Below are 17,911 nucleotides of genomic sequence, written 5' to 3' on the forward strand. Positions count from 1 at the left end.
GATTGTTTTAGTCTCGTGTAGCCAGCCAGTAAGAGCGATGTGAATGATCGATTGCTCTAGTCTGGCGAATGGGATACTGTACGTGTTAACGGTTGTTGCTCAGTGCAGCTCGACTTTGGCCTGAAATATAAAAATAATGGCTCAGCCTCCTCCAAAACCATGGGAAAGGCGAATCCCAGGAACCATAACAGCACCGTTAAACTATCGGTTTGTAAAAACTCGTTGTATTTTGCCCAGTATTTACAAATGTAGCAACGCTAGCAAACACTTAGCCACCTAACACACAACATACAAATCTTACTAACGATATTTTTGTAAGTTTTACTTACTTTGGTTTTACTACAGTGCTGATAAATATACCGTTAGGTTATCATGACATTTGTACCCGAGCGTTAGTGTGTTTCATAAACTTGATATTTGGCTCGTTTACGAGCACGTCAGTGTTTGCATGTGAGTGTCAAAGTTCACTCCAGAATACCCATGCTGTGTTCTGTCATATACTTTTAAACAGGGGTGGGCGAAATTGGGGTAAAGTTGACTTTCTCATCAATAATATAAATTCAGAAAAGCATTCCTTTAAATTCTAAATAGTGAGATTATATTAGCAGTCAATGACTATCAAAGAACATTGTTCACAGTCAAATAAATAGTGCTTGAGTTGTTTCAAAGTCATACCTGCATGAAATTGCAGACCGAATATTCAAAGTAGCGTGGTACGCTATATAGGGAGCATGTCACTGCTCAAAAATGAACGAATTTGTGAATATAAAACCAATTTTATCTCCATATGGGCGAAATATATTTGTCAGGGAGTAACTGTTATTTATAAGTACAGATGTCCTAAGGCAGTAGCCCTTTTCAGTTTTCCTTGAGTCAAAGCACAACAGTTCTACAGTATCAAAAGTAAAAAGTACTTATTATTGAACACTGTAAACACTTTCTTATTATAACTTGACCTACCATTAAAACTTCTGAAAAGTAATTATAGTTCTACCAAGTGAAAACACAATATATCATAGAGTTCAGTAAATAAAAAAGTAATAAAACTAAATGTGGGCTTACTAATTTAAACATTTTACAATATATAAAAATAAATGTCTCATATGACAAAATGTGTTAAGAGGAAACATGCAAACTTATGAGTTTTAATTCTGTTTTGTGCTTGGGGGTTGAGGTATTTTGAGGGTTTTTATAACATTGTTTAGGTTTGAAGCCTTTTTTATTTGGCAGTATAACACAAATATGGACAAGTTCACATTCACACATTTCATACTGTAGGCCTCAACAGCTTGACCTTTTACAGTAGATTTATATAATATATATATATATATATATATATATATATATATATATATATATATATATATATATATATATATATATATTTATATATATATATATATATATATATATATATATATAATTGTATAATATAAAATATTAATTATTATATATATATAATAATATAATATATATAATTAGATTTATATACAATTAGATTAGATATAGATCTTAAAATATTAAGGGGCCCTTAATACTTTTAGGCGGCACACTTTAACATACATCACAAACTACTTAAACAATTATTCAAAGTCATTTTTTTCCATGCATCACTCTGCTGTCTTCTTAAAAAAGCTAATTAAATAATTTAAACTCAAAATAATCTTTCTGTTAATTTTTTTGACAAGTAACTTTGTAGTAGGATAACATATTTTTAACATTCAAGTACATCAAGGCACATTTTTTCACCTGTTAACTTTACCAGATACAGTTGAAGTCATTTTTTTGCCCTCCCATTAATTTAAAATAATGTTTCCCAAGTGATCTTTAACAAACCAAGGACATTTCTACAGTATTTCCTAAAAATACTTCTAGAGTCATAATAAGTCATATTTCTTATAGTTTGTCTTGAATAAAATCAATTAAAATTTTTTTAAGGTAAGTATTATTAGCCTCCTCAAGAAATATTTGCTGTATTTTTTGGATTGTCTACACAACAAACCAGTTATACAATATCTTGACTAATTCTAACTTTCCTAGTTAACATAACCTAGTTGTCTTTAAATTACACTTTAATCTGAATACAAAATCTTGCAAAATAACTAGTAAAATGTTATGCACAAATTGTCACTATGGGAAAGACAAAAAAAGTAGTTATTAAAAATTAATTAAACTTCTATGTTTAAAATTGTGTTGTAAAAAAATAATGTGTTTGTAGACTTGGTTTTTATGTCACGACTGAAAACAAAAATGAATGAAGGCAAAACTAAACGAGTTGAATATTACTTTTACATGAGCGTGACTAAAAACTAGATTTGATCAATGTGTTACATCTGTTCTTTGGTAATTGCCGACTGTTTGTAAATTCAAGACTTCATTTCCTAACGTAAAACTACGTACACTCAATTTCTGATTAATAATAGCCTCTACATAGCTGAGGACTTCCTATATTAAAAGTCGAGGGAAAGCAGAGACAGCAAGTGCGCGTGACGCAAAGAGAGAGAGTTGCAAAAGAGGCCTTAGTCATATCTCCACAGTCTGCCACCAATGGCTGATCTCGCTTCTCCGTAGTTGTGACACAAAAATACATGTCCAAATCTAGAGGGGAGCCGAGCTTTTTGACACGGGGGCACTGGCTCCAGTTCAAAATATCTTTTTACTACATTTATGAAATGTAATGGTAAAAGTAAAAAGTACTATGGTTTGGAATGTAGCAAAGTAAAAGTTGCCTAAATACAAATACTCTGATAATGATAAAATGTACTTAAATGAGGAGAACTTAAATAAAATATTGTCACCGTCCATGATTGCTTCTAAATAAAGAACATTTGTCAACTTTTTTCTTATTTTTGTTTAGTTTTTTACCATTTACACATTTCATTTGACTGACTTTTTGTTTTCTTTTATCAAGCTCTACGGACTTTGGATCAGTATCCCAAAGTGGGCCATCAGGTTCTGGTCCTCCAGTTCTAACACGAGTGGTGCCACCGATTCCTCCACGATCTGTTCGACAGTCATACCGCCCAACATACAGCTCGTTTCCCTCCTCGTACAGCCCTTATGGGAACTCCATGTATGGTGGCTACAGCCCCTACAGCTACAGTGGTTATGGAGTCGGAGGCGGCCTGGGATATAACCGATTCAACACAATGGACGAAATCCCACCCAGTCGTTTTGTCCAACAGGCCGAGGAAAGCAGCCGCGGAGCATTTCAGTCTATTGAGAGCATCGTCCATGCATTTTCATCAGTCAGCATGATGATGGATGCTACTTTCTCTGCCGTCTACAACAGCTTCCGAGCTGTTCTGGATGTGGCCAATCACTTCTCCCGCTTACGCATACATTTCACAAAAGTGCTGTCAGCTTTTGCCCTGGTTAGGACTCTTCGATATCTGTATCGCAGGCTGCAGAGGCTGATGGGATTGCGTCAGGGTTCAGAGGTGGATGATTTGTGGGCAGACAGCGCAGCCTCTTCTTCAGTGGTGTCTGCTTCAGGAGCCAGAGGTGCAGGGGTTGAAGAACCCGGAGTGAATTCTGTCAAATCATGGCCTATTTTCTTGTTTTTTGCTGTTGTTCTCGGAGGGCCGTATTTAATCTGGAGGCTTTTAAGTTCTGCTGAGGGTGCTGAGGAAAATGGTGAGACTTTTATCCACTTGCTGTAGTTTGTTCTCATTCTAGTCTTACACCTTGACTGTCCTTCTTGTGATAAACTGGTCTGACATGAGAGCTAAAGATGTGTTTAAACTTTGACTCAATAACAAAACTTCCAGACAATTTTTATAACTGCTGTTTTTGTTTTAACATGGGGCCATTAATGAGAAGGATTTCACTCTAACGTTCAGATTCAGAAGAGTTGGGTATTCTTTTAAATAAAAGTATACATTTATTTACCGAGGACACATTTAAAATAATCAGAATTGACAATGAAAACATTTATAGTGTTTCAGAAAATGTATTATTTCAAATAAATGCAATGCTTTTCCATTTTCAATTAATCAGAGAATCCAGAAAAAACAGCTCTGTTTCCCATAAATCAAAGCACAATTATTTTCATGATAGAAAATAATAGTAAATGTTTCTTGACCACCAAATAATATTAGAATTTTGAAGGATCGTGTGAAATGACAGCTTTTGAAATGTCAGTAGAATTAATTTAAATTTTACCAAGTATTTGTTTTTATTGTATTTTCAATTTATAAAATTGCAACTACAAGTGAAATAGACTTATCAAAAACATTTTTACAAATCATACCAACCTCAAAACTAGGGATGTCCCGATCAGCTTTTCATTTGATTTTGAGTATCTACCGATACCGAAACCCGGTCCAATACTTATATAATACATAAAAAATAATAAAGAATAGCAAAAAAAGAGATCCAGAATGTTTCTTGTTTTTTACTTAATCTTATTTTAACATTCAACAACTCTGTTAACAAACAGAGCACTTCTGTGAGGTAGCTTGAACAATCAAGTAATAAATACCATCAATTCTTCACTTTGGAGTGCAACAGTAAATACAAAAAAAAAAGTAATATATAAACAAATAGCTCTTCAACTTAAAATACCTGGCAGGGAATCCCAAGTTAAGCTATGGCAATGTTGTCGTCATCAACTTTATAATACCTTCAGACCGCAGACATACTCGTGCTTTCTGCATCAAGCTGTTTTCTTGTTTATCTTTGATTTCATTTAACCAATAGAGTCTCATCAAAAGTGATGTCATGCCGCATGCCTTGCTGTTTCTGTGTCAAGTCAAGAAAGAAGTCTAACTCTCTGCCCCGCATAACTATAGATGTGTCAAAAAAATTATGAGAATATATAGATACATATATATTCTAGTCCTGATCGGGAGGTAACGTCAGATTCTGATTGAGTCTAAATCGACATGATCGTGCCCTATTTTAGATAACATGATTGGATCTGGACATCTCTACTTAAAGCTTTAACAGTTGTGTATACTGAACCACTAAAGAAACGACACTAAAAAAGTAGTACTTTTGTAAGAATGTACTACAGTAAAGAGTAATTTTTTGTTGGTGTGATAGCCCAGTAATTAATGCACCAACAAAAGCCGGCTCATGGACCTTTCCTGATCCTTTCCCCACTCTCTCTCACTTCACTTTCTGTCATTCTGCTGTAATGTAATGCAATTTTATGAATGAGCCAGTCAGAAACCCTACACATCTTCATCAGCACACTATTGAATACATCTAATGATATTTTTATGTCTTCATGTCTGAAGACTTAGTTTTATACTTAGTTGTGTCTGTATGTTTGTGTTTTATGGAAGTTCTGAAGTATGTCTCTCTGTTCTGTTTTGTAGCCACTAACTGGGCAAGTGGGGAAGATGATCATGTAGTAGCACGAGTCGAGTATGACTTCACTGCTGCATCTGAGGAGGAGATCTCTGTACAGGCTGGAGACATGCTAAATCTGGCCCCTAAAGGTAAAAGAACAGGACATATTCTGGACATATTGCATACAGAAACATTTAAATATATGCAGACATACTGACTGATGTTTTCAAAAGTACTGTTAGTAGTGGATCCTTGTAAAAGCACATTACTTTTCAGGCTTCCACACTTTTGAGTCATAGACTTTTGCCGATCATATTCTTCCTTTTTTTTTTCAAAGTTTGCTTCCTGTCTACATATTTTCCTATTTAAAATGTACCAAAAAGGCAAACAAGTGAAGTTTGTTTATTACTAAATTCGAGACAATCATGTACTTATGATTGTCCACAGCTGGTCTAATACAATGGTTGCATTAGCTAATACATGATTCATCAATCATGTGATTCTTAACTCACTATAAGTGACTAGAGTTTCTTACTTCAGTGTCTGGACATTTTAAAAACATTTATATTTCCAGTATATTTGCAGTGTTTATTGAGCTCATTAACTTATTGGCCTGTCAAAAGCTTTTAAGGTAGTGTAAATGCATTCAATGCGCCAGAATCTCAAATTGTTTTATTAGACCCAACAAACTGTAAGCAAAATAAAAAATAAAGAGATTTGTTTTCAGTGTAGACAGATTTTCTTTTCTATTACAATTAAAGTTTTGAGTCTGTGAGCTTGTACTGCTTTTGCTTTCAGTATACGACACATTAATAATTAGAAATGTAGATATATTTTAGGAGTTTGCATGTTCTCCCCATGTTCGCGTGGGTTTTTCGCGGGAGCTTTGGTTTCCTCCACAGTCCAAAGACATGCGGTATAGGTGAATTGATTAAACAAAATTGTCCGTAGTGTATGAGTGTGTGTGCATGTGAGAGCGTGTGGGCTTTTCCCAGTACTGAGTTGCAGCTAGAAGGGCATCTGCTCTGTAAAACATGCTGGACAATTTGGCGGTTCATACCATTGTGGCGACCCCTGATGAATAAAAGGACTAAGCTGAAGGAAAATTTATGAATGTAATTGTCCATAGTTAATGTGTGAGTGAATGCGAGAGCGTGAATGTGTGTTTCCCAGTGCTTGGTTGTTGCTGGATAGGCATTCGCTGTGTAAAACCTATTCCTGAATAGTGGTGGTTCATTCCGCTTTGGCCACCCTTGATAAATATAAGACTATCAATGAATGAGTGAATGAATTATATATTTTAATGCTGCAAAGTACTTTCTTTTACATTGTAATAATTAAAAATGTTTTTGATATGTTATTTCCTTATAGTTATTAATAACTTTAATGTCATGTGTTTTGTAAATAATAGAAAGAATAAATACAGTAGTTTTTGCAGTGTTAAAGAGAACCCTGACATTTTACTCTGGTATTTTACCAACTACAAAAATGTTGGTACCTTGTCAACACTAATAGTGAGGTAATAAAAGAATAGAAATGGAAAACAAAACAACTAAATAAAAATAGCACTGTGTCACTAATGTCAAGTATTATGTCCTAAGCGCTGACCTACACCATGTACTCACTGTTGTTCACTCTCATTTTCAGAACAACAGCCACGGGTGCGTGGCTGGCTGTTAGCCAGTGTGGATGGGCAAACTACCGGCCTCGTCCCTGCCAACTACGTCAAAGTGTTGGGCCGAAGGAGAGGCAGAAAGCATGCTGAATTAGAGAGGATGGCACAGGCCCAGGAGCCTGCACAGAACCTTCCAGCACCTCAAACGGCCCTCATTACAGCTTCTGTCCCAACGACAACACATTCAGAGGATCTGCTGGAGTCCGTTTATGGGGAAACACAAGGCCTTGGACTGGAGGTGCAAGCATCCACACACAACAGCCGTGATACTTTAGTGATGCATTCAGAAAAGATGGACTTATGAGTAATCGATATGTGCAGGTGGTGGGTGTTTCTGTAGGGAAAATGTCTTCTTTGTTTTTTGAATGTATCACCCTTGATATAATTCAGTTCAACCACAAAAAATCAAGAGAAGCTAATGAAAATACTGGGGTGTTGAAGAGAAGGTGAATAATGCTTTAAAGGGTTAGTTCACCCAAAAATGAACACAAAGCTTTATTTACTTACCTTTAAGGCATCTTAGATACATATGACTTTCTACTTTCTGCTGAATCCATTCAGAGTTATGTTAAAATACAACAAGCACTACAATGGCAATTTTTTCAACAGTCCACAACAATCAAATAAAAAGCCTCCATTCATCATAAAAAGTGTCTATTAGACTCTGGAAGGTAAAAAAAAAAAAGGTCTTCTTTAGCAAACTGATACATTTGTAAGAAAAATATCAGCTGGACAATAGTACGAAGAGCATGTGCAGTTGAAACGAACATAGAAGAAAGATAAACAATACACAGTCCTCTCCAGCAGACAATGATAAATGCACCTCTTAAAATGATGATGACAAAATATCTCACTGGAAGTTACATAAAGCCGTTTTAGATATGAATATTTTTCTTACAAAAATAGATCAATTCACTTATTCACCCTCCCAGAGCCAAGTGAAGCATATTTGATTATTTGAATCACATTATTGGACTTATTTTGAACTGTTAAAAAAACAAAGCTGTCCATTGCCATTGTAGTGCTTGAACAAGATTTTTTAAATGCTTGTTCAAACTAAATTAAAATGAGCTAAATCAACACAATTATTGAGTTTTTAGGGACAATTTATTTGTTTTATGTTCGATCCACTTAAATTGGCAAAAACAATTAAACTAACTTAATTGATTTGTGTTGTGACAACAAAAAGGAGTTGGGTGGAACCCTGCATTTTTTTTTACAGTGTGCACTTAGGATGCTTGAGGTCATTGGCTAATTTAATTTTGGGGTGAACTAACCCTTTTTTTTTCGTTAACCCTCTAATTGCTTATAGCACATCATTTCAGAGATTTTACTAGACTGTTAGGCTCAAAGTTATTACCAATATTTGTTTAAAGGTTTTTTTTTGTTCAATAAATTGTTTTTTTAATAGTAATTAGGCAAAATGGATTTTTGCTTTCACAATTAGTTTTGATATGCTCGTATCAAGCATAAAATGTTACAAATATGTTGTGAAATTTTGTTGCAGATAATGTTATGAATATGATAGTGCATCTGATTAAATCGTGAGCTTTTAGCAGGCTGAAACTAATACAAGGTTTTCCAAGGAGAATGCAGAATTTCAATATGGGATAATGTTCTTCCTCTCCTAATGTATGTTTTAGATTGCTGTTCATCTTTCTGCAGTGTAAAGACTATTTAATATTTCCATTTTAAGTTGTGTTGTATCAAGGACTAGTTTGTGAATTTGTCTGTGTTTTCAGGCTTGTTTGTTTTCTCGCACTGACAACACAATGTGCAATGATGTAAATACAAGCAATTATTTTGCCAGTAAAAAGTACCTCCTGTCATTTTTAATTGCTGACATAGCAACAGATTTCTTATTTCACATAATTACAATGTAATGCTGAATCTTTAGCATTCATTACTTGAGTAGTCACCATCACAGGATCCAACAGAAATCATACAATGCTTTGTGCAACATAATCATTTTTTAACCATTATACTTTTTTAGGAATCTTTTAATATATTAAATCATATCAACACTTTTGATCACTTAAATCCTTGCTGAATATAAATGTTCATTTCTATGTTTTTTTTATGTAACTGTCACCGGACGTTTGTAAGGCGGTGTTCAAATTAGCATACACTGTGGTTATTACAAGAAACATCAGATTTGATCACTATATGCCACATAGCTCTAGAACCCATCCCTCTAAAAATAATAATTCAGTGGCTCAGCATTTTTACAGATCTGTTAATCTTTCACCAATTTCTGTGACCTGATTATAGCGAGAAAATGTATTTATGTTTCTGTGGTTCCACACTGCAGGCAAAAATAGTTTTTTTTAAGGCAGATGTCGGTTTTGAGATTGGGTTTTTACAGCTTTACATTTCCGTCTGATGGAAAGAAAGAATTTAACTTTTACATTCATCACACTTTAACAATATATACACTACCGGTCAAAAGTTTGGAGTTAATATGATTTTTAAATGTTTTAAAATAAGCTTTTCCTGCTCAACAATGCTGCATTTATTTAATAAAAAATACAGTACAAATTGTAAAAATGTGAAATCTTATTGCACTATAAAATAACTGTTCAAAAGTAGTTATTATTATAAATAAGTTATTATTATTATTATTATTATTGTTATTAATGGTAATAGTAATAAAACCAATAATGACTGGAGTAATAATTTCAAGAAGGCAGGTATGTAAAATTATAAATATTTAACAATTTAACCATTTCTTTACATTTAATAAATGCTGCCTTGATGAACAGAATAAAATTTTTTTTTAAAAACATGAAAAAAGAACTGACCTTAAAATTTGGACTTGTAGTGTATGTCTGCATGTTATAAAACTTATTTTTCAAATCGTTTTTTCCCCCTACAGCGTTAAGCCATAAGTTTCCACTTCAGCTCAATTTATTTATATTCTTAAAAAATTTATGAAAGAATAGTTTCATACATCATTTTCTTGACTGCTGAAAAAAACAGCGTTTGCTGTTAAGGTATGTTTTGATGCTGGTTTTGCTGGTTTCAACTTTGGTTATACTGGTCTTACTGGTTTTAGTGTTGGCCTCAGATCTGGTCTTGACCAGCACTGAGACCAGCATTGAGAGCAGCTTGACCACCACTAAGACCAGCTTTGAAACCAGCAAGACCAGGATAAAAACATACCTTACCAGCATTTGCTGTTTTTTCAGTAGGGATACATTTTTTTCTGAAAAAAAGGTGAATTTGTTTTTCTACGTTAACTATTCACAGCTATGTTCTGAATTATAGATAGTGATACAAAGTGGTATCCAAAAAAAAAAAAAAAACTCAGGAAAAACCTTTGACTCTGTGTAATATTAAAGGGATAGTTCACTCAAAAATGACTCGTCAGTCATCATTTACTCTTCCTGCATCCGTTCCAAACTTGTTTGCGTTTCTTCTGTTGAACACAAGAAAAAAAATTGAATCTGGAAACCTGTAACCATTGACTTCCATAGTATTGAGTTTTCCTACTATGTAAGTCGATGGTCACAGGTTTCTTCAAAATATTTTCTTTTGGTTCAACAGAACAAAGAAACTGATTGTGAACCACTTGAGGGGAAGTTTTCATTTCATCTTAATGTTCCTTTAATATTATCAATCAACAGTTAAAAGTATGGGAATAACTATCTATCACGGTAGTATTCACCTGCATGTCTTGGCCTTAAAAAAGCAAGAATGCCATTAGTCATGTAATGTTAGGGATGTCGCCAAGCAACGGGGACGCCGGCGCGCACCTGCTGCACTGCGGCACCGGAAATCGAGAGCACAGAGGCAGAGCGCAGGATGTGGAGCTAATCCTCTTCCACGGGCGGCTTTCAATCGTTTTATCCAGCTCGCTTGATCAGGCTCAGGTCAACGAGCTTTGGCATCACAACAAATCGCAGCAGACAGGCGTAACGTTACAGACAGGCGGCAGAGGGAGGAGGAGGAGGCTCGATCGGGGACACTGCAGCAACATCATCATCAGCAGCACGCTCTCTCTCTTCAACATCTCTGGCATTTTATAACACGAGCAGACACACGGACGTGGGTAGTCATGCCCACCCGATCCTTTGATTTTAACCTTAGTTTTTACTGTTATTTGCATACGCTGAGCGGATGCGAACTTTTCTGGTTTACCCGGATCAAATCAAAGTAAGCCACACAGCATCTCCGTTGATGTTGCTCAAATCCAGCCCGGTGTCTGCAGCCCCGCTCAGCTGGAATGAAAGAAGAGCATTGCTTTCAGAGGAAACCGCGCATCCATCTGGAACAGGGTAAACCGGCGGTTGGGTGTTAGCTTAGCATTTCACACGGCGACGTGACACAAAACGCAGGAGTGCCACGATATATTATTCATTATGCTGGCTAAGCACATTTACCTTCACACACACTGAACGTGCTTAGCCCGTCATATCATAAAAATAGTTTTCTTGGCGTTGTCAGCTGTTATTTGTGACATTATGAGCTTTGTGATGCGTCAAATCACAGCTGTCATCCTGTCAAGTTGAGCTTTGGTTCTCTGAAATTCAATACAATGGGACAAAAGAGAGCCAGTAGATGGCATGATTGTCAAGGTTGATTTTATAAACAAATGTTTTATTCAAAAATAGGTGACCGTTTTCTTCTTCCTCCACAGAAATGAATCGTCTTTGCTCTGTTAATAATAACTTTCCGTATGACAACAACCTCCTGGTGCTGGACATTGTGCTGAGCTCGCTGTGGGCATCACCTCAGCCAATCAACTGGGAGAATGTTGCCAAGCTAGTGCCGGGGTTCACACCTAAAGAGGTAAGACAGATCAGACTTACCATATATTACACGCTTTATTTTAAGTTCGTTGTTAACATGAACTAACAAGCACAAATACTGTTAAAAATCTATTCATCTTAGTTAATTTCAACATTTAGTAAAACATTTATTTATTATGTGAGCTAATATAAATTAATATAAATGAATAATTGCATTGACGGGCGGATTTAACCAATCAGTGAGGTAAGCAGCTGCTTAGGGCCCCAGGAAACTTAGGAGCCCTCAATAAATACCTATAAAACTATAACTATTCATTCATTTTCTTTTCGGTTTAGTCCCTTTATTCTTCAGGGGTCGTCACAGCAGAATGAACTGCCAACTTATCCAGCATAGGTTTTTCCAGCTGCAACCCATCACTGGGAAACATCCATAAACATCTCATTCACCCAAACACACTAAGGCCAATTTTTAGTTTATTCAATTCACCCATAGCGCATGTCTTTAGACTGTGGGGAAAACCCACGCCAACACGGGGAGAACATGCAAACTCCAAACAGAAATGCCAATTGACCCAGCCGGGACTCGAACCAGCTACCTTCTTGCTGTGAGGTGGCTGAGCCACTGTCACCCTAAACTATAGCTATAATTTATATATAACATAGTGTTTTGTCATATTTTGTATGGTTAGGGTAGCTAACAAATTAAATTATAGCGTAATTATTAAATCCATGCAAACTTGTCCCACCACCCCATCATGGTGCAGTCCAATCAGACCAAGATTTAGTTTAAAAAACAAAACAACCTATTTATAATTGTTAGTTTTTTTCTTTTTTCTTTTAAGAAAAAGAAAAAAAGTGTTGAAAGGAAGATTGAGTGTCACAAGAAAGGGACAGCACAATAAATAAACAATAAATAAATAAATAAATACAAAGTGTGTATATTAGGACTTTGAGGCCCCAAATCCGTCTCAATATGGTAACAAGCATTTTACTGTTAATGTTAATTATTACATTAATTAGACATCAAAAAGGTCCTAAACAAATTCCATATTTATGAAAAATGTATTGAAAAGCCATTCTAAATAAATTATTGAAAAAAAAAATTTCTTTAATTTTTTTCCATTACAGTTTTCCTTTGTGGATCATTTTGTGAAAAGTCTACTTACATTACCTTATTTATGTAATAAAATATTTGAATATAGTATATTATGTAATAATATAACAATATAAATTGTACAATATAATAATTTGTGATATGATTTACTGTAAAAAAGCCTGTTCACACCAAGGAGCTATAATCAATAAGATATAGTTTTTAACATCATGTTCACATTTTATTTAAGAAAAAAAAAGAAACAATCTAGTTGGAATCAGGATAAGAACAATGACAGTCAGTCAAAATCCCATCCTGGTTTTAGGATTTAGCAGCAGACTGATAATAATAAACAGACTGATATCACCATGCTGATGACACTAATATAGGTACCATTATATTTATTGCTCCTGATTTGAACAGCCCTAAACACAATTTATATAGATGTTCTCCTTTCACAAGATCAGGAAAAATTTTTTTGGACTCATTTAGCTTCTTCATCTATATCTTTGCAGTGTGCTCGGAGGTTTGAAGAGCTGAAGACTACAGGCAGTTTCCCTCATGTTGATGAGCAGTGTAACCCACTCACCGGAGCAGTGAGCTCTCCGTCAGAGTCCTTTTCCACTTATATCAAATCCAATGTACTGGACATTACCAGAGATACAGGGGAACCACAGTCCAATCAGACCACTCTCTCAGTGTCAGGTGTGTAAATGAGTGGGTTTTCACCAAAAATGCTTAGTCCCCATTCAGTTTTGCACTGAACTTTTTCACATTTCCTAGTACTGTTGGTGGAAGTACCTGCTTTTTGGCCTGTCCACACTTTATGATCTGGGAAGAATTTCAGTTCTTCAAAAAACATTTGGAGGAACTAAATTAGCTCCTTTTTCAGAGCTGTTTCTAATCCAACACAATATTGACTGAACTACAGGGACTTAATTGTACACTTTTTGGCAAATGCATGCCAGCACTGTGATGTAAAGTGTTACAAACATACACATTCAGAAAGCTAATGTTTCACATTTGAAGTCAAAATGCAAAATGATAAGCCCTCCTGTAAAATTTAATTTGTTACTATATATATATATTATAAGTGTTGCTTAATGGAGAGAAGATATTTTGAACACATTTTTAAACATAATAGTTTTAAAAACTATTTTCTAATAACTGATTGCTTTTGTCTTTGGCATGATGACAGCATACATAATATTTTACTGCTTATTTTGCAAGGTACTAATATTCATCTGCAATTACTAAGTCATCATCTAAACTACGCAAGTTAGGATAATTAGGCAAGTTATTGATTACAAATTTACAAATTTTACCTCTTCTTATCTGGGAAAACCACTAACAGTCAAAAATGCATGGTTATATAGCAGGGCTATTCAATTGGCCACCCGCAGGCCAAACACGGTTCCCGAGTCAATTTGTTCCAGCATTTCAAAGAGTGAGACAAAGGCATCAAAAAAAAAGTTTTGTTTAGTCGAAAAAATGGTCATTATAGCTATGAAGTGACTTGCGCCTGTTCAATACAGCATGAGCTGTAGTTGAAGGCTGCGCAGAACCATGTTATATTAAGCAAGTGACGCAACATGAACAGCCTCTCTGACAGCAACAGGATGATGATAGATGCTAATTTTTGTTCATTTCTTCTGTTTCTTTTTTCCTTTCTTTGTTCTGCAAAAATATCGGGAAACTTAGTCTAAAAACAGCTGAGTTGGACAAAATGTCTCTTTCAAGTTAAAAAAAAGAAAAGTTGATGCAGAAAACAATTCAGCAGCGAATGGACAGAAGTATTTGTTTACATCTGTCGGTTCTAAGTCTGTATATTTTTTTTACAGTATGTACACTTAAGTTTCAGTTACTTTAAGTTTCTAAATAACTGTAGATTTTGTTATGCTTGCCTTCGAAATACAACATTTGAATATGTTTGTTAAAAAAGCCTATTGTACAATGCACTGATGTTATGTTGGTTCAAAATACAACATATTACTGATTTAATGTAGAAAAAGCCATTGTGGGTGTCGTAAGGAGCAAAAATACAACATATGGGCTCTAATATTGCTGTTGTGTCATCACATATTGCAAGTCATATCTCCCCAGCCCCTCATTTGGGATGCTTTTCATAAACTGGCCCCCATGACAAACTAATTGAATAGCCGTGTTATATGGTGTCATGGCTTTGCTGTCAAAAATCTCATTATAAAGGAGGTCAATGGGGCAAAACAGCCACCAACATAATGAAAGGGTATAGTAAATTTGAACATTACACTGGGGTTAAATTGTGTTTTTTGGTGTTGAACAAAGGTGGGGATTGGAATTTCATAAAAGTAAGATTTTTGGGTGAACTAATCCGTTAATATGGTGATTTTTGGTATTTTTGGGTAAAAAGAATGTTCTGAAATGGGGCTTTTATCTATTTTTAGGCCTCAATGTTCTCCCTACTGGTCGAGGAGCCTCTATTGAGACTGAGATTGCAGATCCTGCCAAGAACATTGAGAAAACAGAAGAAAATAAAAGGTGAGGCACATTTACGTCAATCTAGTCATCCTGTACTAATAATTTCTTCACTAAATGCATTTATTTCCTGTCATACAGCCCCAACATGGTCATTCACGTTTGTGACGAGGCCAAAAACCTGAAGCAGGACTTTGTGTGTCCAAGGAACCTTCTAGTGAAAGAGATGCGTTACTTTGAGGAGTATCTATCTGTGGACCCACAGCGCTGGGACGAGGTGGACATTTCCGTTCACTGTGACGTCCAGATCTTCGACTGGCTCATGAACTACGCCAAGAGTCACAACACCGAACAATCACACGGGAAACATACAGAGAAACCGAAACTGGGTAATTGTCTTTTTGCGTTCACCATTGTGTGTTTTACTTCTTTAACCAAATATACCATCAGAGTTGTCGTGTGTACTCTGACCTGGCTGAATGGTGTTTGTAAGTGATGGTGGGTGGTGTTGTAAACAGTTTTGCGTTGGCTGTGAGTTGGACGTTTCGCTGTTTGTGATGTTGTCGGTTATGTTATGTGGTGTTTGGTTGCAGAGCACAGCAATGTCATCTCAATCCTGATCTCCTCCGAGTTCTTGAAGATGGAAACTTTAGTAAGTGTTGTGAGGGGTGACAGTGTTTTGGGTGATGTAGTAAGTGTGCTCTGAGCTGACTGACCTTTAGGGTGTAGTGGACAGTAAAAAGAGCATGATGCATGATGGCTGTTTCATCATTTGTGTTGTGCTTCTGGACGAATGGGTGCACTGCTCAAACACCAATGAGACACAGAACTGTATTTATCAGACATGGCAAATCTTGATGAAGCAAAACAATTCATAATCAGATGGGCATTATTATATGAACACTTGTCTGAGCAGTGTGCTTGTTGAGAGCATGTTGGTTGATTTTATCAGAAGTTATTTATTCATTTGTTAACATGCCTTTAGTTGATGGTCAACTTGTGTTTTGTGGATTTGAAGGTCGAGGAGTGTATCCAGTATTGTCACAAGCATATGAGTGCCATCATAGCAACGCCGTGCAATATGAACTGCATCAACAACAACCTGGCCGGACGCATTGCTGATCTCTTCAACCATAATGAGGCAGATGATCTCAAGGACAAAAAAGACAAATTCAAAAGGTAGATGAGAGCAAACACACACAGCACATTACAGAATCATACGGAGGTGCTGGATGAATGTAATAAAATGTCAATATTGGACATGTAAACGCTATGTTCAGTTTAAATGTGATCTGTTTTATATAGTTTTTAATATAATTATATTAAAATTAGGACGTTATAATAATATAAAAATATTTCATAGATTATTTTAGTATGATAGTTATTTTAAATGTACATGTATTTTGTGCGATTTGTTGCTATTTTTAGACCAACGCAACCCTAATTTTAACGTTTTGCGCCACGTTGTTTAAATAGCAAATTCATTTGTGCTACTTTGTGGACTCATGGGTGTGCCATTCTATAAAGGGGGCTTCAAGGCACATTGTTGGTACATTGCTATTTTGAGTAACTGAAATAGACTGTGCCATTGGCCAGGAAAAGCTTGTCTTGTGGAAAGCACATTTGTTATGCACTTATGCAGGTTCAGACGCTTAATACACACCGGATGTACAGCAATACACAATTAACTATATGGAAAAAAGATAAAAATGTTACAAAAATTATTATTTACAACATAGTTATGAAAAACACTACCTCCATGCCTTCTTTATGTCCAGGAGGCTTATTGACAATAATGATTTTTTTTTATATTGCTATTATTAATATCAGTATAATATATATATATATATATATATATATATATATATATATATATATATATATATATATATATATATATATATATATTTCTTTTAATAAAAACAAGTTTAGATTTCTTCACCTATCAGGTTTTTGAGATGTATACATCACCATATGAGGCATAAGAATAGGACGTGTGTTTGGATGTAATTCAGTTTTTTGACCACACTTTGTTATTATTGTTCATTTATTGGTTTGTTGGAAATTAAAACTGATTTTAGAAATAGTTTTGAAACAAATCTTTGCGCTTAAACAAAATTAAATACATAGGCAAATGGATGACTTTAGTGGAGTGCGTACAGTAAAATAAATTGAGAAAGTAAAGAGGCTGATTGAACGAGTCTCGTTCTTTATCCTCTCGCTGCAGATGATCTGTTTAACTGTTTTCTTGCTAGTGAAGCGTTCAGTTTTTCTACTTACAAAGTCTTACACACTTCCTTTAAACTCTTAATACATCCATACTCAAATTACATCCATAACTCTATAAAGAGAATAAGCACAACACAGTTAGACCATGTGCTGGGGCGCAAATCATGTTTTTCTGTCCTTAAAATAGCAAAAGTGGATTCTGACATGCCCTTAATACTTTTGCGCCGTGCGCTTTAGACTTTGCACCTAGATCAGTTAAATAGAGCCCCAAATGTCTTATGTGTCTTATGTGCATTTTTTACATTTAAAATACATTTTAACTAATATAGCTAAAATAACTTTAATATCTTTTTAATTTTTCTATGTACATTCATAAAGCTATACTTTGTATTATATCATATTTAATAC

At 35.1% G+C, this 17,911-nt stretch overlaps 2 protein-coding genes across 11 annotated transcripts in view; both read left to right on the forward strand.

Annotated features, from left to right (window-relative positions):
• On the forward strand, positions 1–8,789 carry pex13 (peroxisomal biogenesis factor 13). The gene is given in 4 exon segments (NM_200645.1): positions 1–207; positions 2,912–3,636; positions 5,325–5,447; positions 6,946–8,789. Coding segments are annotated over 4 exon segments (1,251 nt in total). The 5' UTR covers positions 1–136; the 3' UTR covers positions 7,278–8,789.
• Positions 7,020–17,911, forward strand: part of sanbr (SANT and BTB domain regulator of CSR) — a 23,357-nt gene continuing 12,465 nt past the window's right edge. For 6 of the 10 annotated variants that reach the window (XR_015513389.1, XR_015513390.1, XR_015513387.1 and 3 more), the window contains exons 1-7: positions 10,731–11,250; positions 11,613–11,764; positions 13,333–13,522; positions 15,244–15,337; positions 15,416–15,663; positions 15,868–15,926; positions 16,293–16,453. Coding sequence is in view for 5 of the 10 variants with exons in the window: in XM_087290485.1 (XP_087146611.1) it covers positions 11,199–11,250; positions 11,613–11,764; positions 13,333–13,522; positions 15,244–15,337; positions 15,416–15,663; positions 15,868–15,926; positions 16,293–16,453 (956 nt within the window). In the remaining 5 variants the exon portion in view is untranslated. Of the gene's footprint in view, positions 7,212–10,730; positions 11,251–11,612; positions 11,765–13,332; positions 13,523–15,243; positions 15,338–15,415; positions 15,664–15,867; positions 15,927–16,292; positions 16,454–17,911 lie in introns of those variants that run through there. The other 4 variants (XR_015513391.1, XM_087290488.1, XM_087290489.1 and 1 more) reach the window with 2 other exon arrangements.

This window comes from Danio rerio, chromosome 17, assembly GCF_052040795.2.
Source record: "Danio rerio strain M-AB ecotype USA chromosome 17, GRCz13ab, whole genome shotgun sequence".
Taxonomy (NCBI): domain Eukaryota; kingdom Metazoa; phylum Chordata; class Actinopteri; order Cypriniformes; family Danionidae; genus Danio; species Danio rerio.